This window comes from Aythya ferina, assembly GCF_964211825.1.
Source record: "Aythya ferina genome assembly, chromosome: 2".
NCBI classification, from domain to species: domain Eukaryota; kingdom Metazoa; phylum Chordata; class Aves; order Anseriformes; family Anatidae; genus Aythya; species Aythya ferina.
In genome coordinates, this window is record NC_140297.1 from 5,511,961 (window position 1) to 5,538,738 (window position 26,778).

Genomic DNA, 26,778 nt, shown 5'->3' on the forward strand with positions numbered 1-26,778 from the left:
CCTGCTCCAACCACCCCCCTACCACCAATGTCACCACCAAGCCATGTCCCCAAGCACCACGTCCAACCTTTCCTTGAACACCCCCAGGGAAGGTGACGCCACCACCTCCCTGGGCAACCCGTCCCAACGCCTGACTGCTCTTTCTGAGCAGAAATGTCTCCTCATTTCCAACCTGAACCTCCCCTGGCACAACTTGAGGCCATTCCCTCTGGTCCTATCACCTTCCCCAGCTCCGTAGCCCTGCTCTAGACACACTCCAGTGCCTCAATGTCCCTGTATTGAGGGACCCAAAGCTGAGCACAGCCCTGGAGGTGCAGCCCCGGCAGAGCAGAGCCCGGGGGAACAATCACTGCCCTGCTCCTGCTGGCTGCTACCAGCCAGGATCACAGAATTTCTAGGTTGGAAGAGACCTCAAGATCCTCGAGTCCAACCTATGACCTAACACTAAACCATATCCCTGAGCTCTACAGCCACCTGGGCACACCGCTGGGTCACGCTCAGGCGAGCATCCACCAGCACCCCCAGATCCTTTGGAGAAGCCTGGAGCTGGGCAATAAGACAAAATGTGGATTCCTGAAGTGTTATTTGGGCAAAAAAAATACATTAATAATAATAATAATAATAGTAATAATAAAGGCTCCTGAAGCGCCGATCCGGGGGCGGCAGAGGCAGAGGCGGGTCCTGCCCCGTGAGGCGAGGCGGGGCGGGAAGGCTCTGGGGGAGGGAAGTAGAAGCCGAAAGCGGCCCCAGCCATGGCCACGGCCCCGGCGAGCTCGGGCTCGACCCCGGATTCAGCTCCGGGCTCGGCTCCGGGCTCGGCTCCGGGTTTTTTCCCCCCGGAGCTGGCGGCGGTGCCCATGGTGGCTCTTAACTACGGCGTGAGGCGCCGCCTCGGTCTCTACCTCAACCCCCGCACCACCGCCGCCGCCGACTGGACGGCGCTGGCCGAGGAGCTGGGCTGCGAATATTTGGAGATCCGGCGGCTGGAGGCTCTGCCAGACCCCACCGGGGCTCTGCTGGACGAGTGGCAGAGCCGCTGCCCCGGCGGGGCCACCGTGGGCCGCCTGCTCGAGCTGCTGAGGCGGCTGGAGCGCCACGACGTCTTGGTTGACCTGGCGGCCAGCGTGGGTGAGGCGCGGGAGTACCTCAGGGGGAGGTGGAAATGGGCACAAAGGGGCCGGGTTTTATCCTGGGGATGTCCCCAGAGGGGGGTGTGAGGGGAAACTGAGCCCCACGGCTCCTTGGTGGAGGTTTTTGGGGTCACGCAGCGACGCAGCAGCCCCTTGACGGTTCCTCCTCACAGGGCTTTCAGGAGGGAAGGGCGCCCCGGTTCTGCTAACCGTGAGCCCTGCGAAGTAATCGCGAGCTTCATCTTATCCAGAGGTCCCCCTCGGTTCCTATCAGCACGTCCAAGGATGATTTCGGCACCCTGGGCCAGAAGGAGGCTCAGATATTGAACAATGTGGGAGCGGTGCGGTGCTAGGGGGAGATTTGGGGTGCGGGGTGTGCAGCACCGCCTGTAGGGTCAGGGTGCCAGGAGGGGAAGTTCATTTCCATGTAAACGGAAAAATTACAAGGCAGAATCAGCACACAGCAGTGAACGTGGAGGCCCCACGGCTGCTTTTATAACCTGTGCTTTGTAGGCTCTGCTCGCGATCACAGGAGTTCACAGGGAAGCCGGCTGCGAGAACTGGAGGGGAACTTCACTGCCAAAGCGCTTCCAAAGCCAGGGGCTGCTCTGAGGCCGTGTGTTGTGGCGTGTCGTTTACGGGGTTACCGATGAAGAAATAACAAATCTCATTTCCTGTTACTGCAAGAGCTGAAGCTGTAGGAATGTGGCTGCGCGGAGAGCCTGACTACGAACCGACGGAGGGCTTCCCTGTGCTCCCGCTGCTCTGCCCAGCGAAGGACGCTCTGAAGACTTTGGGGAAAGGAAAAAGAAATCAGTGTTTTGTGAGCCACAGCTGCGTGAGGGACCTGAGGTATCAGAAATGGCACACATCGCTCACTGAGGCTGCTCGTGGCCCCAAATTCAGCCGAGCCCCCAGGAGGGAGTGCAGTGGGCTGACTTCTTCAGACCCCGGACAGACAATAGCGGGGTGAGCGGGAGGAGCCAGAGCTCCAGGAAAGCCACAAGTTGAGCCCAGCTGTGGGTCACGCTGATAAGAGGAGACGGATAAATTCTTGGAAGAAAAACCCACTGAGGGCTGTTGGGTACAAAAATATTGCCACTGGCTCAGGAAATGTCTGAGCTGCGAGTTGTCCACAACATAGATCTTACAAATAGATTACAGCTAAAAGATTAATTTTGGAAAATATCACTCTGTGTTTACTTTATTCTTCTGTTCTCCCTTAGACAGCTGTTTTTGAGCGTTGTTTGGACAGTTAGATGGACCCACAGCCTGACCCAGTGTGGCCGTTCCTGTCTTTTATGATTTTTGGCTGAGGATTGCGGCTGGGCCCTGCAATCTGTTGCTAGTTCTCCAAACTCTTGCAGAAGTTGGAGCTATTTATTTTATAAGAAAATGGACGGTTGCATAAACTGTCACGTGCGGTATATCCTGATGCCGAAAGGCATCTTCGTGAACTAGGACTTCACGTATTAGGACTTCAGCTGTGGGATTCAGCTCAGAGATTAAAACATCAGCATCGAGGTTCCTGTGGTCTCTGCTTCCGTTACGGGAGGAGCAGATCTGGGGCACGATGCAGCTGACCCCACAAAGGCGTCTTCAGTCACTTGACAGGCCTCAGGATGTCCTGCACGGCCTCTACCTCCTGATTGTCACAGGTCATTTCAGGTCCAGCGTCCTACCTGCGGGTACAGGGGGCAGCTTTTCCATCTCAGCAGCAGTGCCCTATGTTTAATTTTTCTCAGCAGCTTATTTCATTTTACGATCGTCTTTAGGGATGTAAAATTCGTTGCTTTGGTACGTGTGTACTGGTTCCTGCTGAAACTCAGTGATTTTTAAGTCTTTCTGACCAGTTACAAGTGCTGCTTTCCCGCTTGACAGGGCGTGGGTCTGTTCTCTCTCTTACAAGGACCACATGCTTAGCTTTTCCACTTTAGGTTTCATGTTTTATCCTCCCCAACGCCTTTTATTCCTTCTCTCCAATACTTCAGGCTTTGTTTGACTGTCTTTGACTCCTGTTCGTTCTCATTAACCTGTGAGTGCCCAGGCAGTGACTCCTGCTGGGGACTGATCCAAGCCAAATTACTGCAGGTCTTCCATCCTTTCAGGCTCATTGGTGGCTCAGGTTTATGCTGCAGGAATCGATGAGATTACAGCATGAAGCCATCAAAAATCTGTGAATGTGGCTGGTCCGGGTGAACCAGCAAGCACCTGGGAGTGGAGAGGTGACCAAGCCGGGGACCAAGCTGCAGAAACTCAGCTAGGGCCGGCACAGATGCCACTTCTGCAACGAGGAGAAAGAAGAAGAGAAGACAGCAAATGCATTGAAAACAAACACCTGCTCACAACTGCAGGCAGGGTGCTTCCAGGCACTCCTTCCCGCTGCCAGGGCTGCAGTGCCAGCCATCCCTGTCGCTTTTTCAGCCTAGCCCTCGGAGTTACTGGGGCTTTCTGACTGCTGCTTGTTTGTTTTCTTTTTATTTCTATACATTAAGCACAGCAGAAGGCAGACGGGAGGTTCATCTTTTTGGTAATCGCCAGTTTCAAATCTCCTTTTACTTTCAAGTTCTTCTGTAACTGCCCGTTTCAGGGTAGCGGAGGCTGCAGGATTTCTTGTCGCTTCTCCAAAGTCTTGATCATCAGATTTACCACTTCATTTTTTGAACAAAACCTGTTTGTAATGGATCAGGGCTGTTCTGGCTGGGAAATTCGTAGCAGCAGAGCTCCTTGCCCTATCCGTTATCCCAGTGCCTGAGCCACAAGAAGGTTTCTGATAGCTCTTGGAGAACATAAAGCCTTTTTCAGGGGCTTGCTGGAATTTTGCACGTCCCTCCTGTTTGTGATGAGCACACGCACTCATCGTGACCTGCAGCTCCGGCTTACGAAGGCTGGAGGTGTGAAATCAGCTGAAGTGTGACGTTTATTAGGAAAAGGAAAAAGAGGAGGAGTTCTAATTGAGATTCCCCCTTCCCAAAGTTATTTGGCAATGATAAATATTTCAGAATCACAGCGGTGGCAGCCTGCAGTAGGTTAAGTGATGCTTAAAGTGTGCGGGGATATACCAGAGCTGAAGTTTAAAACAATTAGAAGAGAGTTCTTTACACAGCAAGAGTGAGCAGGAGCTAAATGCTGGAGGAGATGCTGGGGGCAGCAACGAGAGGCTTGAGGAGGGGTTAGATAAACTCCAGGCCAACACGTCCGCAAACAGGCACCAAAAACCAGGCAGGGTTTTACTCTCTAAACATCCTTACTCCATGAAATAGGTTTTGAGTTCTGTTTTGACGAGCTCCGGCAGCGTGAAAGCGCCGTCACGGGAGCCTCACGTGCCGCTGCTGCTGTGTTTTTGCAGAGGAGGACTGCAAGAAGTACTTGAAGAGGAAGCAGCAGCAAGCCGAGCAGCCGCTGCAGGTGCCGGCCGTCGACAGCAGCGTGCCAAAAACGTCGGAGCTGATGGGCATCACCACCAGGGACGATCCGTACGGTGAGTGCCTGCCCGCGCTCGCAGCGCTGCACGATGCCTCGCGTAGAAATCGCCTCCAGCTGCCCCCCACAGCCCTGCGGGACGCACAGAAAAGCAAAAAGGCTGGTCTGAGTTTGGGTGGCTGCTTCTGCTGTTATCTCTGTCCCCACCAAACGTCCACAGAGCAGTAAACACAGGGCTTGTGCACAGCGGCTTTGCCTGCCTTGACCCACGGCAGCTCTGTTCCCCTCCCCTCCTGGCAGCCAAACTGCCCTTCTGCTTGGCTGGGCGCTGCTTGGGCTGCATCTGCCTGCCGGCTTGCTGCTTCCCTCCTCAGCTTTCGGGGCCTGACCTACTTCTCACTGTCGCAGGCTTCGACTGGCATAAAAACTTTACGATACGTGCAGTGAAACTGGCACGGGAATAAAATAACGCAGTGGAAAACCATCCGGCCATATTGAGGTGCTTAATTCCGAGAGACGTGGCCCTTAAAATAAAGAGCTTTAACGTTGGTAGGAGTGCTAAATAAATGAGAGCTGCCAGACGTGAATGTTCGCTGCAGGAGTTTATTTAGAGGAGATGACAGCTAAAATTTTCGTGGTTTCAGGGAACGGAACGGAGCTGTTTGACGCCTTCATCTGCTACTGTCAGAAAGACCTCCAGTTTGTCCAGGAGATGATCAGGGAGCTGGAACAAACTGAGTTCAAGCTGAAGCTCTGTGTCTTTGACCGGGACGTCTTGCCAGGAACGTGCGTGTGGTCCATCAGCGGAGAGCTTATAGAAAGGAGGTGAGCAGAGGGGTCAGCTCGGTGTGGTTTCACCGCGATGCCTGCAGCGTGGGGAAATGCTGACCTCCGGAGCTCTTTTGCTCCCTCAGTCCTGCCAGATTTAGCTCTGTGCAGAACCCCCAGGAAGGAGTTTGCACGCAGCAAAGCCTTCCCTAAAGAGCCTAACACGCAGTTTGCAGCCAGGCTCCTCCAACGAATGGAAGCAGGAAATTGGTGAATAAAGCTCAAATTCATTACGCGAGGTGAATTCAGTCATATAAGAGAGCTCTGTCCTGTTAATTCTCACACTAACGATGCTCAGTCATTAAAGGGAGCATGCGAGCAGATAATTAAGATGGCGTTTTTATAATGGATAAAGAGAGGACCAAATAACGATTGCACAGACAACCTGGACTTTGCTATTTCATCTTGTGGTGGTTCAGTGTGTCTGTAATCAAGTTTTTGTGCGTAGTGTAGCTGTCTGTCTGTCTGTCTGTAGTCTGTACCTGTAGTTAATTCCTGCTGGAACACAGCTCCTGGGCTCATTTCTCCATCAGAGCAATTTGGAGGGATTTGTAGTTTTACCAGTGAGGGTGAGAATTGTCTCAATCGACGTTTTATTTTTTCTTCTCCCTTGACTGCTTCGGTTCCAGGTGTCGGAGGATGGTGGTCGTCATTTCAGACGATTACCTGGAAAGCGACGAGTGCGACTTTCAGACCAAATTTGCTCTTAGCCTTTCCCCAGGTAAGATCTCCCAACCACCCCACTTCAAATTGCCTCTCCACATCGTAACTTGTACTACGGTCACATCTGAAGCTCCGGCTGAGATCAGCGCCTTACTCGTGACCACAGAATGAGGTGTGGTCCTAGATGTGATCAAACAGGTGAGATAAATACAGGTGAGAGAGGAGAAAATGATTAATCAACAGCTACAGAAGCAGTGACTGCCTCAGGCCCGGGCTCTTTCCACCGACCGATGTCTCAGACGTGTAAAAGTCCCAGGGGCTGCCTTGGGGCTGCCCTTCCCTGAGCAAACAGATTTATCAGCGCCAGAAGCAGCCGCTGAAGCTAACAGGGGTTTTATACGTGTTTTATACGTCCCTGCTCCTGGGGAGGAGGAGCTTGAGCAATATCTGTGGGAGTGCCCACGTACCGAGCCTCGTTTCTAGGTGAGGGATTTGGCGTGGCATTAGGACATGCCAGAAGTTAAGTCAGAAGCGGGTGGCGGAGCTGGGAGTCGGCTGCACCTTCCTTGATGCAATAATTCCTGTCGTGGCCATTAATCCATCGAGCATCTCAAGCGCACTGCATCGGCCCCTAACCAGGAGGATTTGCAGCAAAGAGTTTTCAGTTCAGGTGTTGCACCAGCAGGAAAAGGGAAAAAAATGCCTGTGTGAACGTAAAACCTGAGCTCTGCCTGTAAAAACAGGCGTGTGAGTACGGGCTTGCAGAAGGAACACGACTCGCTCGCAGTTTCACCCCAGTGACGAACTGGGTGGCTTCACACAGCACCGAAGCACCTCCTGCAGTTCCCAGATCTTGTCCTTGCCTCGTGCTGGTGGCAGGTGTCCCTGTGGGAAGCTGTGAGGGGAGAGCTTCTTCTCCAGAGCTTCTTCGAGCAGCATTTGTCACAGGGACGGTTGTCTGATCGTGTGCGCGCCCCCAGAAAGCAGCTCCTGTTATCAGGGATCCCTCGCAGCCCCTCTCTGCAGCCTCTGTGAGGGATTCAGGGCAGGAAGAAAAAAACCTGGAGATAACCCAGCAGAGCTGACCGTCTAGGAGAAGCTGAGTGTCCCGATTTTATCTCCAAGCACATCTGGAAGTACTCAGCACTGCACTCCTGGGTGCTTTTGACAAGAAACTGCGCTTTTTTTTTCTACATCTTTAGTTTGTTAGAGCCTCACCACTCCCAGATGGGCTCAGTGCGAGCTGTTATATCATGCAGGCTAGATGAAACGTGGGACCTGAGCTGTATTTTGGCTGAGACCTTCTGAGCAGAGGGTTTGTGACTGAGAACCTTGCTCTGTAGGGTGAGAGCTCGGTGCGTTGTGCTGAGATGACACAAAATCGGGACCAAACCTGGGTCCTGTGATGTGTGTGCTGCTGTGAGGAGGAAATGCGTACAGCATCCCTCCTGAGACCCCACCTGGAGCCTGCGCTCAGCTCTGGGGCACCAGAAGGACAGGGAGCTGTTGGGGAGAGTCCAGAGGAGGCCACGAGGATGCTCAGAGGCTGGAGCAGCTCTGCTGTGGAGCCAGGCTGAGGGAGTTGGGGTTGTTCAGCCTGGAGAGGAGAAGGCTCTGGGGAAACCTCCCAGCGGCCTGCCAGGGCCTAAAGAGGGCTGCAGGAGAGCTGGGAAGGGACTCTTGGTCAGGGGTAGGATGAGGGAAAATGGCTTTAAACTAAAAAAGGGGAGATTTAGATTAGATACTAGAAGGAAATTCTTCCCAGTGAGGGTGGTGAGGCCCTGTCCCAGGCTGCCCAGAGGAGCTGTGGCTGCCCCATCCCTGGCAGTGCCCAAGGCCAGGCTGGATGGGGCTGGGGGCAGCCTGGGCTGCTGGGAGAGGGCCCTGCCCATGGCAGGGGGTGGCACTGGGTGGGCTTTGAGGTCCCTTCCATCCCAAATTTTCTGTGACTCTGTGATCTGAGCGGGGCTCTGTGTAACGCTCTCCCCGTGCTCACCTTTCAGGCGCTCGTCTCAAGCGGCTGATTCCCGTGAAGTGCAAAGCCATGAAGAACGAGTTCCCGAGTATCCTGCGGTTCATCACAATCTGTGATTACACCAACCCTTGCACCAAAAAATGGTTCTGGACAAGACTGGCCAAATCCCTCATGCTGCCGTGACGCGAAGCTACGAGTTCCAGCTGCTCTTTTTTAATTTTTCCTGACTTTGCCTTTGGGACCACGGTGTCGCTCACGCGGTGCCTTTTACCACTGCAGAACTTGGATCTTCACCATCAGTGCTTGGAGCCGGCGACTGGGAGCAAAGAATTTTCTCTTCTGCTTTTTCTTAACCTGTACGGGGAGATAAAGGAACTGCCCGGGTGTTCCTCTTCGGGTCGGTGAGCAACAGCGCCCGGCGTTTTGTGTAGGAAGAACTTCTACTGGAGATGGAGGAAATACACATTTAAAAACTGAGTCACTAGCACGAGAAGGCCGACTGTAAGCATTTAGTGAAACCTGGGAACATGAAATGCTGGTGTAAGATAGGAAATGCCTCTAACTGCAGGCTTTTGTAAACAAAATTGCCGTGCTATTTTAAAAGCTCTCTACGGGCTACAGTGACGTTTAGGGTTGGTTTCTTGTTAACACATCAGTGAAATCCCACGGCTGCTCGGTGATCTGCAGGAGGGGAGGCTTCGGACTCCAGTTCCCAGTTTGGGAATGGCCAGCACCAGCAGAACGACCGACTGTGGCACCAAAATCGGCCACGTCTTCTGGTCTGGTTTTTTACCTCTGTTCTTAGCAATATCAGGAAAATCGGAGCTGTTATCCTTGCAATTTGAACTGATGCAGAATCACTGAACTCGGCTTTATTTTCCGCGGATGTTTCCATCCTTAGGCTCTCTGACAGGATTCCCATTCAGCGTTCATTTACAGCGTGAATCCCTTGGCACCAGCGCTTCCTGAGGTAGTTCCTCAGGTTTGACAGAAGTGATTTTTTTTGCTTATTGAAGCGAGAACTGCGAGGAAGGACGCGCTCCTGCAGCGTGCCTGCCTGTGTTCAGGTGACATCTGATTAAGCAGCGTGTCTTACACCAGGATTTTACACTCCCAGGCCTTGTTAAACGTTTACAACAGACACTTGTTATTAGAGAATCAGTCTTTAAACCTGTATTTTCAGGGGGAGGCCTCGCCACACAAAGTGCAGGGTGCTTTTGCTCACTGACTTGAAGAGGAACAGAGCTGGGCACCTCCGTGGGTCCGGCTCTTAAACTGTCACCTTGAAGAGCCTGCCAGAAGTACATCAGCTTTTGGGATGCCTCAAAGGCACGGGGATAAATATCAAATAAAAAGCGTACTGAATTATAGATGGGGCTGTTTAAATTATAAAAGATAATGTGCCCTTAATAGGAAAGAGCATATTTGAGTTAACCAGCAGAGTCACCGATGTGTGGGCAAGAATTCTGCCCCAAGCAGTGCTTTCAAGTGACCTGTTGGTCTATTAAACAGCTTTTCAGTAAATATTTACCCACTAATTGGGAAGAGGGGAAGCTTGCTCGTGTCTCTGCAGTTGTCTGAACTCTGCCTCTCTGTTCCTCACTTCAGCCCCTGCCTCCTGTTGATTTTACAGCTTAATGGTTTACTAGTTTACATTTTTAAGGTGGATGTGAGTTTTTTTTAAAGATGTTTTAAAGCATTACCAGGGCTGAGTTCCTCAGGCAGGAACGTGCACGTTTCTTTTCCTCACCCACAGCAGAAATTAATACTGGCTCACCGGGGGCTGCTGCTCCCTCCTGGCTGGGAGCACTCAGGCCTTGATTTGAGCACAGCAACGCTTGGTGACACGTTTTATGCCAGCATCAGGGCAGTTTGGGACTGCAAACTGGGTGTTTTTCAGTCCCTTCTACAAAAACAACCACTGCCATGGTGCCAAGGTGACATTTGCATCTTCCTGTCTTGTTGGCTCCAATAAGAAGCCCCCCGGGCACGGGAGGAGAAAAGTTGAGCTGATGATGGGTTTCTAAATAGTTCCTCTTCGTGTCCTGTCACCCTCGGGCCTCTCCTGCAGAAACAGCCAGCTGCTGGCCTCGGGGCTTCTGCATAATCGTTAAATGTTAATTACGGACGAGTTTCTGGAGGCCGCTTGATCCCCGGCCGCTCCTGGGGCTTGGTGAATTCCCATACTGCAGAGTGCCTCTCAACATTAATTACGGGTCATTACTCACAGGACTGAACCAGATTCCTCTCGAATTGAGGGCTGAAAGAACTCGTCCGGTGTCTTATTAGGGGCAGGAACAAAAGCAGGAGGCTCTGGTCCAGACGCTAGAGGGAGGCAATGCTCCGTGCTGCCAGCTCTGGAGCTGCAGGGCTTGTGCTGTGAGCAGGAGGGAGAAGCTTGCTTGCTCCACGAAGGAGAAACAGGCACTGACTGCTCATTTTCATGGCCTGAGTGAGTCCTGGGTGAAGATGGGGAGTGCCCGGGGCTTTTTTCCTTTGCCTCTCACAGCCTATTTTAAGGGAAATGCACCTAAAATAGTTTGGGAGGTTTGGAGGCAGATTCAGCCCTTCTGCGTGGGTCCTGGTGCTGCGCTTCGGGGCTGGGGGTGTTGCAAAGCGAAGCAGTAGCCCTAGGATGTAAAATAGGTGGTTTAAATGTCAGTCCTTTCCGAGTAAAACCCAACGTATGCACTTGTGACATTTCTACATCTGTCTCGGCACGCTGACTTTATGCAGGGTGACACCTGTGGGTGACAAAATGCTCTTACTGTCAACGCGGCTCCGTGGCAGCACGGTTCCCTTCTCCCCTCTTCGGTGCTTATTGGAAGGTCGCCGTTCTGAACACCTGGAAAAAAGAGATTTAAAAATGATGATTTTTAAAAAAAAAATTGTGTTTCTTTCTCTCCCCGAAATTGTCCTCGTTGAAGCTGTTAATACCAAATCGTTTATTTTTATACGTACACAGATGTGTTTATATTTCTATCCTGATACGCATTTTAGAAACGCGTTTGTGTTGCACAGGCATTCTGAAAATAGCCAACACCTCTGTGGTTCTTCCTCCTTGCCAGCAAACTTTTGCTACCTGTGAGAAAACATTGTAAAATAAAGCAGAAAACCCCCATGGGCCGAGCGTCCTCCTTCCTGGGCGTCGGAAAAATATATCCTGGGTCTCAGAAGGAAGCGTTAGTGGGGAATAATACGGGCTGGTTCTTTTTTCTTTTCTTGTTTTGCCTAAAAAAGCTTCCTCAGGGAAGGCTTGGAACGGGGAGAGGTGTTGTTGTGTCGCACCAGCAAGAAAATTACCAAGAAATTGTACTTCAGAGACGTGTGGTTCCTCTCCTTCGCAGCACCCGCCCGTGCCTCGTGGTCCCTAACAGCATCCCTTTCGATGTGATGTTGTGGCACTCAGTGATCTGGGTGATTTTTGCCTGTTTTTAAGCGTAAAACTAGCTCAGAGCCCGGTGGGGTCAGGGCTGTGGTGGCTCCTTTCCCTCTGCCATTTTTCCTGTGCCAGAAGGAACTTCAATTTCATTCCCTTTTGCAGGTGGGAGGCAGGAATGTCGGCGCCATCCCCTCGTTTTGTGGAGGACAGCATTCACCTGGTGGCGTTGGGTAAGGTGCAAAATGCTCCAAGCTTTGAGCCGGAGGGTGATGGATAAAGCACTGCCCTGACAGAGCAACAAACTCCCCTCTAGAACTGCTCCTGGTTCAGCCGACGCAAGGCGCCGTTCCCAAATCCTCCTGCCCACAGAGCTGGGGCTGTCCCTGCCCTCCGGACACGGTTTGGTGCAGTTTCTCCTTCCAAACTTCTTCCCGGCACACCTGGGGGGTTAAGGACGCAGGTGGCAGAAGGCTGGGAGCACAGAAACACCGGGAGAAACGTGCCAGGCTTTCCTCGACTGCCAAGCACCCAAATTGGCCCGGGCCGGACAGGTTTTGCTCTGCTCGCAGCCCGAGCGTGCAGTCACATGAAGGAGGAAAAAAAGAATGAGCCAGGCCAGGTGCCAGCCTGCAGGGGGGAAAGGTCAGTGAGTTTTGCTGCTGGTTTCACCTGCGCTGAGAGCAGAGGGGCCCACAGGCCAGGAGGTGCAGGAGCCGGGGGAGAAGAACCCCCAGTAGGAACGTGAGGGCTCCACGGTACGAACCCGATGGGGTTTGCTGAGGAAATCAACCCCACAGGGTGATAAAACGGGTCTTTATCCACCCTTTAGGGTGAAAAGTATGGACTTGGAGGGAATATGTTTGGACCCACGTGGTCATTCTGACGAAGTGAACTTTCACAAACTTTTTTTTTTTTTTATTTTTTTGCAGCGTTTTTCTGGCTCCGATCCCCGGCCACGCTCGCCTTCTGTCGGTGTCAGCAGAACAGATTTCGGAGCCGCACGTCCTGAGGTGCTTAACTGCTCGCCTGCCAGCCTGTGAGCCGCCACCTCGGGAAGAAAAAAATCCATTAAGATGGGAAAATTGGGTAAATGAACCTGAAAAGCCACGTGTGTTGGTCCCTGTGCTGCCCGAGCCATGGTGAGCCATGAGGGCTGCTTCGGAGCAACATTTGCAGAAATATTTGGAAATCTGCTGGAAATCTGGGGACTGAAATAGACGTTGGCCTTAAAACGTCATCAGCATCTCCAAACCTCACAAGGGTATTAAAAAAAAACAAATAATGATACTGAAAAACACAAATTTTTCAGTAGCTTTTGAGATCTTTCGAAAGAAAGGCAAGGAAGAGAAATATCACGGTTTTTCCTCCAGAGCCATTTCCCCTAAAAACGAATATCCCCTGTTTTTTCTAACAGTTATTCTTTAGCCTCCTTGGTGACTTCACCTCTCCTAGCACAGCGTCTGGCATCTGGCTCACTGCATTGTTTTATCGAGCGCTGGGAATGGAAGCTTTTAAGATCTCCCCTCCGAGCTCTCAGAAATCTGCCCTCATCAGCATGCGGCTCTTGGCAGGCGGCTTTTCCTTCAGCTCCAAGACATGCATGTTGATCAGTCATCTCCCTTTGTTACCTAGCATCTTGTCATCGATTTTAATTGTCGGGTATTGAAGAGGAGGCATTCAGCACACGTCGAACCGCCGGCTACGAAATCTTGCTTTCTGCACCTCGCGCCAGACGGTGCGCGCGGTTAAACCCTCCGGAGCCGGGGATCTCTCGCCCTCCCTCTCCCAGCAATCTGCACAATTTATGCAGAAGTCGATTTTTTTTTTCCTATTAACTCCATTTCTGATCCTCTGTGACAGCTTTCCCTGCCGCCTGATTTCACACTTCAGCAGTTTGTTTCCGAGGTGCCATGCGGGGTTTTTTTTTTCCCAAAAGGGTGGGGACGGAGTGCACGTAACTCACAGACACCTTGCTCCTGCCCCCCCAGTTCCCTTCTCCTACTTAAACGATTTGTACGGCTTCAGGTGACTGCAAATGAAAGGACTCCTCCTTTCATTTCAAGCCTCCTTCTCCATTTCTCTGTTCTCTGGGGAGCTCTGAGTGCTTCCCTCATTACCGAGACATCCAGAGGCTCCAGGCGTCAACTCCCAGATTCTCGCGGATCCAAAGAGACCTCAGCAAGAGCAGGCAACCGCAAAACAGCCTCGGATTTTAGAGCTCACCTGATGCTTCTTCTGTGGCTCTTCTCTGGCTCCTTGTCAGTCCTGAGTTGCTCCCTGAAACTTTCTCTCCTGCTGGTAAAATGGAGACAGAAGCACAGCTTGAGCCTACGTCTGATGGCGAGGTGAATTTTCACCTCCCCGTGATGCTAAACATCAAAGCAGGGAGCTGGTGGGATCCATCAACTCTTCTCCTTCCTGCAAAACACCTCCTTATACTTCGAGAGTTCCCATCTTTTTAAAACACCCCTGTGCTCGCAGGGAGCTTTCGCTGTAAATATTTCCTCCTAGTCAAGGTTTTCCTTGACTTGGGCTACACAAAAAGCCAGCCTATTTTTGGCAGCCCGCAGTCAGTGACACAGGAATCCATGAGTAGGGAGGAAAGGATGCGAACCATCCAAACAGATTTATTTTCTTTTTTTTTTTTTTTTTCAAACGAGATCTCTTTACATTCCTATCGACACAGTAATGAGCTGTGAGTCACCGTTACACTGAACTCTTAAACTGTGATTGCAAACTCATGGCATTAGGATCTGTTCCTGTGAACCACTAACCTCGCCTGGCCTCGGCGTAGCTGGATTCAGGGAGATATTTGTAAGATATCTTCCCTTACATTCCTCATTCCCAGATGGCAAAAAAATAAATGAAATCGTATTCAGCCTGATCTTTTCTATTTCTAAGGTTTCCCTTCTCACTGCCTTTTAAAGTGAATTCATCTTGCTTCCCTGCAGTGCCACAAAAGATGTTTTATTTTATTTCTTCAAAGTTTGCCAGCTGTAAATGGGGCAGATTTGGCCTGGGCGACTCCCAGCTGCCAGAATATCCATGGAGCATCACCTGAAAGCAGCAGTTTCTCTCCCCGAAGACTGCTTTCTTTGTTCAGTCCTGCCACAACCAGCTCTTGAGATACGATGCAAGTCCCCACGGACACTCAGGACTTCTTTGCTGCAACATCGAACAGCAAGGAGGCGATCTGGCATTATTAAGCTGATTTCTGTTAGGAATTATATCTGGATTTTGATAGAAGAGTATTGCTGAATAATAAAATGCCTGAAATGGCCTTAAATAGAGGCACACCCACGATGCTTGATGTAACAGAGCCAACAATCTTTGGCCTCTCCTCATAACCTACAAAAGAGGAGCCCGTCCAGGTGCACCCGCTGGTGCAGCAAGGTTTGGATGCTTGCATCAGGCTTGTGTTGCGCTTTTAATGAAGAAGAGAAAAGCTCTGAAACACATCCTTATTCCCCCTGTCCTGCTCAGCCATTTAGCAAATCCTTTCTGATTTAGCCTCCACAGAAAAGGCCGGTGGGAAAACCATTCTGCCCTGATGAGCTGTTCCAAGGAGACAGCTGGATTCCTGGGGGTTAAAGAAGCACGAGCAAGAGAAACGTCTTTCAGCAGCTTCTTTAAACACACAGCATTGTTGTTAGCCAGAAGAAGGCGAGAATGATTATTAAGCTGTGGTTCAGGTACGTGGCAATCAAGATCTTGTCATAATTATTCCTTAAACCTAGCATCAATTTTGTATTAGATTTAGAGGAGACGGCAAAGCTGTAATTTGTTAGAGACAAGGTTAATTGGCTTTCAATTTGTATACTTAAAAAAAAAAAAGCATAAATGTTGAAAAAAAAGAGTAAGAACAAAAATGTCTTGTTCACACGCTCCTTGCTTGTTTCCTAATGCTTAAAATCTGGGGATTTTGGGGGGAGGAAGGGAGAGAACAGTGCAGCGTTTCTGCAGAGAGGCAGTGGGATGGGACCAGCAGTGTGTTTGCTGAGCGAAATCTGGTTTCAGTGCTGAGCGAAATCTGGTTTCAGTGCACATGCTGTAAGAGCCAGAATCCACCTGCTAGAACCGGGCCTTCAGCTACTTGACTTCAAAGTGACCCCGAAGGTGAGTTTTAATGCCCTACACACCGGCACTGAGCGCTGGGGCGGAGGTGCTACACAGAAGCATTTAGGAAAACCTGTCTGTGAGGTTTAGACTGGCACTGGTGTTTTGAAAACAACCACTATGAAAGACTTTCTCCAGTCAGAGGGTTTTAAACCACTCCTCCTTACTCCACTGCACGGTCCTGGGCAAAAAATGCCGTGAAAAATGCCTGGAGACAATGTACACTCTTGCCTTTGCTAACTAGAGAGCAAACCACCTCGTTCCTCATTAAATAACCAGCTGCTATTTAATGAGTACGATTCCCTCAATAAACCTGGAAGTATTTCCACGAAGAAAGACCAGCAGGCAAGTTTTGCAGGGAAACAAGGTCAGGCATTCTGCTTGCCGCTGCACACGTGCTGCTGTGAATGCAATCACACAGGCTTTGTGGGGCTGCCTCTTGCTTTAGCAGCCCAGGCCCGTACCAAGCAGTGCAATAAGCACATTCACTGCCATTGTTTGCAGGACTGGTGGCAGCTAATGCGCAGTCACTTACAAACAGCGGTTTATGATGCCTTAAAAAGCTTTGAACTAGAAATGTGGCAGTAAATGCCGTGGCCCGAAACACTGCTGAACTGTGCCGCTAAATGCCTCTGCACGGCTGCTCTGAAAGAGCGGCTGCGAGTTCAGCCGTACCAAGGAGCAAAGAAGCTCTTTGAGAGGCTGCGTGAGTGGTAAGATGAAATCTGCAATGGCTTGATAAGGGAACAAGTTCAGACTCGTTTTCTGTAATCCAAGTGTAAATGAGGTTTATTTACGGTTGCCCTTATGACGAGGATAAAATGTGTTACCAGCCAGCGCAGGTTTTACAGGTACAAGAGGCAGTAACTTCTGCGCACCGAGTATCAGAACCGCCACTCTATCCATTCAACATCGCTTTTATGATAGCCAACATTACCTGAATGGAAAAAAAATAAAAGGCAGAGGGCTGGGTAGTGCCAGTAAGTTTAATTGGAACAGTAATTGGCTCACAAAGGCAGGAAACCATGTGCCTTACGAGAATGAGAGCATTTGGTGCATGCGTGTGTGTGCCTGCCTCTTCTCGCTCCCTGCAGAGGCTCGGGGCACGTCGATGGGGAACATGTGCCCCAGGTGTCAGAAGGAAGCCCTTTTGAGCTGCAAAATCAATGGGAGGTGGGGCCTGCCTGCACTAATCGCTGCGATGTTTTATTTTAGTTTAACTCAAAAAGTACGGGAAGCCCAGGTGTGAGAGCTTCCCTTGGCCTGCAGCCTTCCCACCTGAAAGAAATCCGGAGTTTTTCCACTTCTCGGCCTCTCCTAAAGCCTGGAGGTGGATACACAGGAAACAGTTTTTCCACTTCAGATTTCTACTAAAATGTCTTGTTATTGCAACAAACCACTTGATTCAGCAGCACCACTTCACAGGCTGGTTTATAAATAGAGCCGCTTCCTCTGCCCTGAAGAGCTTACAACCTACACGAGACAGACAAAATAGAGCAAATCGGGAAAAGTAGGATGAGCAGGATATTAATGGTGAAACAGGAGAAGGTGCTGCTTGAAGGTGTAAAGTGGGCTAAGGATTAAGATCTTCGTGGAAGACAGCTCCCTTTTTTCATCCTTCACCAGACTGCCATTGACACAACCCGCTGAGTGAATGAATGTGTGAATGAATGAATGTGACAGCAACGTCTGACTTTTGAGGGATCCAAAGTGTTCATTTAAAATTTCATTAAATGGTCATTTAAAAAAATATATTACAAAATCCGTGGGATCCAGATTTTACGCGAGCGAGAGATTTGGGTTTAAAAATACACAAATGTGTATTTCACTGCAGACCTGAGGAGTGAAAATCTCCCATTCACTCGCATATGTTCATGTGGCCACTGGTGGTCTCGTCAGTTCACATTTCAGGTTTTAATTTTGATCAAAGCCCGTGCTAATTCACCAAGAACGGGGTTCATTGTGGGCCTAATCCTGTCCCATTGACCTAATTCAATAGGAGCTCTCGCGCTGCCTTCAGGCGGCGATTCTTCTACCTCAACCAAGAGAACTCAAAATACGATTCCGGCTCTAAATAAACACTGTGGTAAAATTAGGCATATGCATCACTGTGGTTAGAAAGGCTTAAAGTACGTGCTTAAATACTTTCAGGATCAGGGCCTCCGTCTTTTTTTTGCTGCTGATGCCTGGCTCAGATCCCTTTTTACCATGCTGTTACTATCAGAAACATGACACTGGCCACCTGAGCGCATGCTCTGGGGTAAAAAACTACTTTTAATTGCTACAAAATACTGCTTTTATAGCATAGTTAAAAGATCAGAGAGACGGTTCCAAGCAGTAATTAAAGCATATTTAGCAAATAGGCAATATTGCTTGGCAGAGGCATGTTTAACGCAGACAACTAGGAAAAACGAACAGCTTTTGGGCCTTATGGACAGAGACCATCTTTGTTCAGCGTCTGTAAACTGCACCGAGGTGGGCCCGTTGGCCTCTTGCATCTGTAGGACAGAAAAAGACTGGGAAGAAGGAGATGCTGTCCTGTGTTAGGTAGCAGGAGTGAAAATCCTGGAGTCACACTATGCGTTTGGCAGGGTGCTGTGGCCCTCTACAAAGCCTGGTTCATCAGAGGCATCTCAGGAATTTGTCCTAATAAGCTAAAAATATGTATAGCTGATGTTCTTTGCCTCACAGTAGCATCTCCTGTCAAGCTATAGGAACTGGCAAAAGAACAATGAAACCTGACACAGAAATCCCAAATCTTGCCAGATTCTCCTGATGAACACTACTATGCCTGGCAATAGCAAGAGATGCAGTTTTTTTATCTGTTTTATGTCAGTAAAGAATAAATCACCAAACTGTAAACACTTTAAACCTAAATGTGTAGACAGCGGCCTACGTGGGTTCATGGTACGGGCTAGTCCCATATTCCTCATTCTTTTAATTTTTTTTTTTTTTTAACACTTCATGTATCCAGATCTTCAGTGCTTCAGCTACAGACTTTTGAGCCATCATCTATAAGGCACGGGTGTTGGATTGGTCACTGAATATTGAAATTCAGTGGAGCGTGCAGAAACACCTGCCAGCTGGGAAACCTTAGAATTGCTCGTCTTTGGAGACGGGGAGGGGAAAACCCGACCTCCCGACCCCTTCATATCCCCAGCCCTATTTTTAATCGAGGAATGAGGATCCTGAAACCAGGGTGGGGATGAAACGGAGGCGTGGGGCCCGCTGCACGCAGCCTCGGGGCTGACATGGCGCTCTGCTCCCACAGCAAACCCTCAATGTTGGGGTTGAATGGCCTCAGGTTGTGCCAGGGGAGGTTCAGGAGGGAAATGAGGAGACATTTCTGCTCAGAAAGAGCAGTCAGGCACTGGGACGGGTTGCCCAGGGAGGTGGTGGCATCCCCGTCCCTGGGGGTGTTCAAGGAGAGGTTGGACGTGGTGCTTGGGGACATGGCTCAGTGGTGACATTGGTGGTAGGGGATGGTTGGAGCAGATGATCCTGGAGGGCTTTTCCAACCTTAATGATTCTGTGATTGTGTGAAGGGGGATTAACAACGTGTTAAAAACCCTCCCTGGAGGGTTTCTGACCCCACACACGGGGTACCCGGGGCACCCCCACAGCGCTTCCTCCCCTCAGGGCTTCCCCAACCACCCCAAGGCCCCACGGGCGTAGGGACCCTGCAGAAGGACGGGTCATGATTGACAACCCCCTCCACCAATAGGAACCGCGGGTTGCGCGGCCGTCAGCCAATCGCTGCTCAGATCCCAGTTCCAGCGCCGTGATCCTCCCGCTTTTTCTCTGAGGGAGGAGGGGGAAGGTGCGGGCGGCCGCCATCTTGTGTGTGGCATCCCCACCCTCCCTTTCTATATATTTCCCACACCTTGATACAACTTTTTACGCAGGTTTTTGCATGAGGGGCTCATTTCGGAAGTAATCGTGGCGGAGCGAGCCGCGGAGGCTCCCTTTTTACCCCGAATTAACCCAAGGAGGTGAAAAAGCGCCGCGCTCAAGATGGCGCCGCCGCCTCACCACCATCACCACCCCCCGACGACGACGAGGCGAACGTGGCGGCGGTTGACGTCAGGGCGCTCTGGGCATGGGCAGGTGGAGGGAGCAGCCAAAGTTTGGCCGGCGCTGACGGGAGGCGGCGGCGGGGCCGGGCTCGGGGCCGCGGCCGCTCCTCAGGGGTCCCCCGGTACCTCAGGGCCCCCCCTCGGTACCTCAGGGGTCCCCCCCCTCAGTTTTGGGGACCGCAGCCATGGCGGAGGAGCCCAGCGCGCTGCCCTGGTCCATCAACAAGGATGATTACGAGCTGCAGGAGGTCATCGGTGAGGATTTTTGGCCAAATTTTGGGGGGGATGAGGTGAAATTTTGGGGCTGAAGGTCCCCGGGGGGTGAAGGGGGGCGATGAGGGAAGGGGGGGGCTCGCGGTTCCCTCTCAGAGTGGGGAGGCGCCCCCCGGGTTTTTTTGGGGGGGATTCGCCACGATTTTGGGGTGAGAGGAAGGTAACCCCCAATTTTTTGGGGTGTGTGTGTGAAGGGGAGGTGCCCCCCAGTGTTTCTGAGGGGTTGTAGGGGGGGAGCTGCCCCCATCCCCTAATTTTTGGGGTCGTGTGTGTGAGGGGGGCTGCCCCCAGCCCCTAATTTTGATGGGAGAGCTGCCTCCTTCCCCTAATTTTTTGGGGGGAGGATGGGGGGGGGGCTGCAACCCCCATTTCTGAGGGCTCCGTGTTGTTGTTGGGGTGCCTGGGCACCCTATTTCCTTCCTGAGGATGCCCCCTCCTGTCAGGGAGATGTGGTCTATGGGGTTTGCCCCTCATTGCAATATGGGGAGGGTTTTTTGGGGGATCTGCACCCCCTCCTGGTTCACCACAATGTGGATTTGGGGTCAGGGGGTGCCCTGCGGGCTCACCACCCCCCTTTTAGGGGCATCCCGTGCCCCCCTTCCCCGCATGTGGCTGTGAAGGGGGTGTTCCCTCCCCCCCATCTCCTGCCCACATCCTTCCTGAGGGCTTCCTTGGAAGGAAACTCCACATTTCCCCTTCCCGAGCAGCCCCGTTCATTTTGGGGGACGCCTCCTGCCCCCCCCCAACCCCGTGGTCCCATCGGGGGATGTGGGGTGGGATTTTTGTGCTGCCACCATCCAGCCTCGTTGTGCTGCCGCTCTGCCTTTCCATTCATTGTCCTCTCGTCTCGAGGCCTCAGCCCTTGCTCTCCATTAAATCTTTTTTATTTTTTTCTTTTTTCCTGCTCTCTTTTCCCTTCTGGTTACCGGAGGGCCCCCCCACCTGCCCCAACTGCTTAATTAGGGGGTTGTTTGAGGGATAAATGGCTTTAGGGCCGGGATGTGAGCCGGCCGAGGTGGTGCCACAGGTGAGCGTGAGGTCGGTGCCTCTCCTGCTGCTCTCCTGGCTCCTAGGCAAGAGGTTAATTTTTAGCGTGGCTTTTCCCCCACAGGAGGGGGTTGATACACCGCCAGGCTCCCAGATCCCCAGGAAAGGGACCGGTCCCTGCATGTAGGATGCATCAAAATGGCATAAAGGGTGCTCTGGTAGCACAAAGAGGGGATTTGGGGTTCGGTGTGCAAGGCTGGGCGAGCTGAGCTGCCTCTTTGTAGCTGGGGGGCAGAGTGGGATGGGAACAGAAGGGGTAGAAATGCCCTTCTGCTCCTAGGAGCGCTCACTGCAGGAGAAGCATGTCCTACAGCCCCAAAATGCAAATCCTACAGTCCCCAAACTCACATTTTACAGCCCAAAACACCCATCCTACAGCCCCACACCGTTACGAGGAGGACGTAGCACTCACAGCCCCCGCGGTCGTGCCCCGAGCTTGGGCAGCAGCGGGGCCAGGAGCGTTTTGTCCCTTCCCCTGTCCCGTGGGGTGACTTTTGGGATGTCATCCCCTCGTTGAAGGCTCGTGCCGCCCCGCTGGGGCGCGCCGTGCGGATTGCAGACATCTGGTTTCTCTTTTTAACTCCGCCATCCCCGCCTCTCCCCCCCCCCCCCCTCCTTTCACTCACTTCAAACATCGCCGTGCCTGCCAGCGGCCTGGATGGAGATGTGACGCCAGCTTCCCAGCACGGCTGCGATTTGTGGGACAAAATGTCACCGAGCTGGGCTGCTCCGCGGCCCCTGGAAGCCTCGGGGGGAGGTTTCTGAGCTCCCTTCACTCCTGCAGAGCCGTAAAAGTATTTCGGCAGGGAACAAAGGGAGGACCCGGCGTGGGAAGGGCCGAACCTCGCGCCGGTGCTTTTAAAGGATTTCACTTGTTTCCTGGTGAACAATGTCTCCTGAAGCTGAGAGCACAGCGTTCGGGGGGTTACCAGCTCAGGCTTTTTCCCACATCAGGAAAAAAAAAAAAAAGCAATCCACGTGCAGTTAAATTCCTTAATTTGGGTTCGTTCTGCCTGAAAACGGCGCCGTGGGGCTGTCCTGTAGCGCGGAGGGCCCCGCGCTGTGCGGTGCGGGAATAAAGGAGCACGTTTCCTAGCTGCAGAGGGAACTCCTGCAAACCTGCCCTCCTCATTCGGGCTGATACCAAGAAAAAAAATCACCTTATTGCTCAGCAGCAGAGGTGACTCACGCCGTTACAGAGGTACGGATTAATGGCCGTGGTTGTTCTGCCCCCTTGGTGGTGGGGAGCAGCTGCCGAGCGGCCTCCCGAGGCTTCAATCCCTCCCGGTGCCCAGGATCAGAGCCGGCCTTCGGCTTCCAAAAGGGCTGCAACAGAGCTGGAAGCAGGAGATAAAGGAGCAGGGGGGAATCTCCCTTGCTCTGTTCCTGCGCCCTTTCTCCCCCGACAGATTCCTGCGCAGGCTGGGCGAGCAGATGTGGTGGGAGCTGCTTCTCCCCGCAGAAATCCAGCTGAAATTGAAAAATTTGAAGCAAAGACTCGCTAAATAATTAGTTTTTTTTTTAATGGCTGTAGTTGGCTTTTGTCTGTGAGCTCAATTTAAGGTTTAGTTTTCCAGCCGGGGTTTCCCCAAGCAGTACAGGTGAGCACACACGTGGGAGCAGCTTTCTTTTACAGGTACGTAGAGCTAAAATTTGGGGGAGCGGAGATTTTACCAACCTACCCGTGGTCGCCTGGTGCTCGGGAGCTGCCTCCCGCACTGACACCCCCTACGCCTGCTTTACACCCATTCAAGAAAACGTGGAGCTGTCTGTAAAACACAACTGCCTGCAAGCTAAACCGAGCGCTCAGGCTTCGGTCTGCGTGCCATCTGTTTTGGTTTAGCGTTTCCTCGTGGCTTCCCGCTCCTCCTCCCCGAGCCCGGCCAGGCAAATGGGTTCCTGCGGCACGTTCAGGGGGGTGAAGTCACCGAGATGCCGGCTCCGCGTGCTCGCCGTCAACTTCTTCCACTTAAAGCTGGTGGAGAAGCCTTTTTTTTCGTTCTGAATGAAGTTAAAGCTGACGTAAAATCAATTCTGGACATCCCCCCCCCGCCTTCCCTTCCCCTCCTTGGCACCTCTCCTTCCTCCGAGACCTTTGATACCGGCCGAGCTGTGGCACTCCCCTGGGAAGCGAAAGCAGGGGGTGTGTGCGCCCCGTGTGCTGCCTCTGCTGTGTGCTCGTGGATCCCACGGCGGGATAAAACGCCCAGGGAAGCAGGCGGAGGCCACAAAAAGGACCAAAAATGACAAATGTGGGTGCAGGAGGCTGCCTGCAAGGAGCACGTGGTATTAGGGAAGCAGCGTGGCAGCCTTCCTGCTGTTCTCAGCTCTTCTGGGGCATTAAGGGGGAAAAAAACCCATACAGGGTGTTCCACGGGGCAGCAATTCGCACTTCCCCGGGGCTGCTTTCCGTGTGGCAGCTGCTTCCAGCGCCAATTCAAACGTTCAGCGCCCAAAAAGCATTTAAACAGCTTCGCTTTAACCCAAAAATCTCGCTGAGAGCTGGCAAACCAGGCCCGCCAAGCTGGTGGCTGGAGAGAAAATCTTTTCTCCTGACAGGCAGCGGTGCTGGGTGCTAATTGAGTTAGCAAATTACTTAAAAAACTGCATTTTGGGGCAAATCATCTTGGAAGATTTCCCTTCACATGGACGATACCTGTCGGAAATCTCCGCAGCAGCGAATTCAGCCACAGACATGCTAATGGGGCGTTCGTCGGAGAGCTTTGCTGCCGAGCCCTGGAACCCAGTGTTACAAAATCCCCAAAATATTGGGATCCTGCACCTTCCAGATGAGTCTTGCCTGTCGTCCTGCTGAGATGTGATGATGGAGCCTGGCTTCCCGGGACTTCACCTGGAGGAGCACAGAGGGGATGTTTCTGGTGAACGGAGCTCCCAGCGTCTTGCCTGGAGGCAGGGGGAGGCCTGGAGGCACAGCTCAGACCCACTGCGGGGTCTTTATGGGGTCACACTTCAGTGGGAGACACGTGGCACTCTGGTGGATGAAGTCAAAGACCGCTAATGGGGTTCTTGGGTCAGCCAACCCAGGCTTCGTATCCCTCGTTCCTACCCAGGTAATGCAGGCAGGTGGGGATCTGCGGTGATCCTAAGCATAAAACGAAAGGATCCCGTATTTTTTCCCCCTGTACACAATAGCTACGACATCCAGCAACGTTTTTTTGGAGCCGTTTCTTGCACCACTCCCCAAGGTTCTCGAGGATCATTGTTTCCTGATGTGAGTCACCGCGCGCAGACTTTTTTGCTGAACAGTTTTTTTTTTTGGTGTGCAAGCAAGAGAAATTCCACACTGCAAAAAAAAACCCCACTTGGTTATGCATCGACCCCTACCAAACCAGGATCTAACTCGCCTTGCTAGGGTTTTTTTAGACCCCTTCAGGTCTGTGGGGAATGGCTGTCTTCAGCAAGCCCTAAAAGCCTCACAAATCCCATCTGCGAGTGAAATCAGAGGAAAGCCAGAGCGCTGATTCACTTTCTCACCAAATTAGCTGGAGCTGCCCTCCGTACGTCCATTAAAGTTTTATCCTGCGTGCTCGTGGAGCAGCATGGGGAGCACCTCATGGCTTGGCCAAATCAGAACGCCTTTCTGCTGGGTACAGAGAAGCTCCTGGGAAGATTTTTGTTCCTCGCCAACCTTCAATTTTCATCCGTTTTCTGTCAAGAGCTGCTGTGTTTTTTTTTTAAGAGGAGGGGGAACTGAACGCTGCGGGTGGAACTTGGCCCTTGGGAACCCCAGCGAGGACTCTGCTGGGGAGATGGGAGCGTGGAGAGCTGGGGTGGCCTCTGCCCACGTGGGAAACTTTGGGTTGCCTTTTGTCCCAGGTCAGGTTTAAGGCTCATGCTCATTTCTGGTCTTTGGTGGATTGTAAATCCGTTTTCGTGGGATCCAGGGTTAATTCCAGCTCTCTGAGTTCTGAAAAGGGTGCGGAGAGCAGTAGAAAAGGGAATTTTGAAGAGGGAGAGCACCTGCAGAATATTCTTCGTAAAGAAAACCAGCTGGGACCCGCTGAGGTGAGCGGGGCAGGTAGCAGCGCTCCTCATTTCGGGTGTCTCCAGCTCCAGGCAGGCAGCAGGACGTTGGGCTCTCCTGCTGGCTGAAACCTCGTGAATTCAAGATGAGAAGCTTCATCTTGGGGTGAACACCTTGCCTGCAAAATGAAATCTGTCTCCTGCTGCTTCCTGGAGTTGCTGGGCTGGGGAAAGGGGCCCGAGGTGGTTCCCCAAATGGCCTGGGCTCCTTGTGGTGCTTTTTTTTTTTTGTGTGTGCTCAGCGGTGGAATCGAGGAGCAGAGGGGCTCGGTGAGGGGTTTGCAGGCAGCAACTTTGCACCCCGTTCCGATATTTGGGCTGTTTTTTGTGTTACAGGCGGGTTTGGGAAAGCTGCTTCTCGTTTTGTGGAGTTCTTTGGGCAGGATTAGTGCTGGGGGGTGAGCTACCTGCTGCAGGTACCCATGGGGAGATTTCCCGAGCTTTAGGAAAACGTGGAATTGTGTTTTAGAGGGAAATCCTTCCTAGGTGAACGCTGTTAGGTAGATCTCTCTGTATCTCACTCTATATAACGTGCTGGGATATACATATAAATATATATAATCCCTGGGGCTTGCTGGTTTTCCTCCACCCCCCAATACAAACCCTAAAATTGGCTCCCTCGCAACGCTTGTGTTAAATCCGCTGCTGTCTGTTCATTTTCCTTAAGCTTCTGTGCTGTGATAGGTGATTTAGAGATGATTTATTTCTTCCTTTCTCTGGATGAACTGTTTCTTTCCCCCCGTTTGACCTCTTTCCCCTGCTGCAGGAGGGCTCACCGGGTCCCCGCGGGGCTGTGGGAGAGGAGCTCCCTTTGCTCTGGGGCTTTTGTAGGGTTTTTTTTTCGGTTATCTCTCAGCTGTGGATTGCTGCCTTAGGGCCCTGCGGGATTTCCAAGCAGGCACAGAGCAAAACCAGCTGAATTTCCCCTTCAGAAGGGTTAGATCATCCCTTCTGCAGCGGGGAGGTGGCTTCAGAGCTTGGTGTGAGGAGACATCCAGGGATGTGGCTGCAGCTCCTGGGCAGCCGTGAAGACCCCTAAATCACCCGAGGCTTTGTGTCTGAGCAGTCCTAAAGGAGAATTTGGGCTCGAGCACGGGCCCTGAGATGTCTGGCCCGGGGAAACGGGGCTTCAGCGGCGATCCTTGGGAGGTTTGGGTTGTTTTCATTCTGTCAGAAGTTGGGGTTAGTTCCCAAAGCACCCAGAAACATGAGAAGGGCTGGGAAGGGCACGCCTTCCTCCCTCGCAGCGCTTCCTAAAGCAGGTCGTGACCCTCTCCGGGAAGAATTTGGCAGCTGCTACCCCAGGGCTTGGGACTGGAGCCGAGAGCCTATGGGGGCAGAAGCGGGGGGCATTAAACAAACCCTAAAACCCCTTGGGGTCTCTTCCCTTTCTCTCCTTTTCCTTTCCCCTGACCTAGTGCCTTTCAGGCAGCATCTGCAGGGAGAGTTGCTTTGCCTGAGCTGTGCCACCCTATAACACTGCCTTTGTAGGGTTTCTTTATCCACCCAGCAGGTGGGGAACCGCTTCTCCTCCCTCCTTCCCCCACGTGCTTGTTACCTGCCCCCAAAACTCACAGAAACTTCCTTGCCAGGCATTTTCCTCCTCCCCTCCGTCAGCATCCTCTGCATCCCTGCTTGTTCCCATTCACAACCTTGCTGCAGCTTCGCTTCTTCCCCCCTCTGATTTCCTAAACAAATTTTAGGGCCGCAAACCCTTCGGTGGCCCCGTGGCTGTTTCTGTGCCCTTTGGGGTTTCCACGCTTCCCCCTCTTTGTGTGCGGCTCCTGAAGAGCAGCTTGCTGGTGGCACGTCCTGCTGCAG

At 52.1% G+C, this 26,778-nt stretch overlaps 2 protein-coding genes and 2 long non-coding RNA genes across 5 annotated transcripts in view; 2 read left to right on the top strand and 2 right to left on the bottom strand.

Moving 5' to 3' along the window:
* The first annotated feature begins 717 nt into the window (after positions 1 to 717).
* MYD88 (MYD88 innate immune signal transduction adaptor) lies at positions 718 to 11,143 on the top strand. Of its 2 annotated transcripts, XR_014690241.1 has the most exons (6): positions 718 to 1,128; positions 4,480 to 4,611; positions 5,198 to 5,378; positions 6,011 to 6,102; positions 8,048 to 8,360; positions 9,230 to 11,143. XR_014690241.1 is itself a non-coding variant. In XM_084511131.1 (5 exons), exons 1-5 carry the CDS (start codon positions 753 to 755, stop codon positions 8,200 to 8,202), a joined length of 936 nt encoding a protein of 311 aa, XP_084367257.1. In that variant the 5' UTR covers positions 718 to 752; the 3' UTR covers positions 8,203 to 11,143. The 2 variants fall into 2 exon arrangements, 1 of the variants encoding a protein (XP_084367257.1); XM_084511131.1 differs by having other exon boundaries at positions 8,048 to 11,143.
* LOC311432686 lies at positions 1,425 to 2,552 on the bottom strand. The gene is made up of 2 exons (XR_014690242.1): positions 2,010 to 2,552; positions 1,425 to 1,921 (listed from the first exon to the last, which is right to left on the bottom strand). It is a non-coding gene; the product is annotated as an uncharacterized lncRNA (long non-coding RNA).
* On the bottom strand, positions 10,905 to 15,854 carry LOC311432687. The gene is made up of 2 exons (XR_014690243.1): positions 13,625 to 15,854; positions 10,905 to 12,449 (listed from the first exon to the last, which is right to left on the bottom strand). It is a non-coding gene; the product is annotated as an uncharacterized lncRNA (long non-coding RNA).
* A 3,545-nt stretch (positions 15,855 to 19,399) lies between these two features.
* Positions 19,400 to 26,778, top strand: part of OXSR1 (oxidative stress responsive kinase 1) — a 63,569-nt gene continuing 56,190 nt past the window's right edge. Inside the window, exon 1 of the mRNA XM_084511130.1 lies at positions 19,400 to 19,848. Within this exon, the coding sequence (XP_084367256.1) occupies positions 19,779 to 19,848 (70 nt within the window). The 5' untranslated portion in view covers positions 19,400 to 19,778. The remainder of the gene's footprint in view (positions 19,849 to 26,778) is intronic.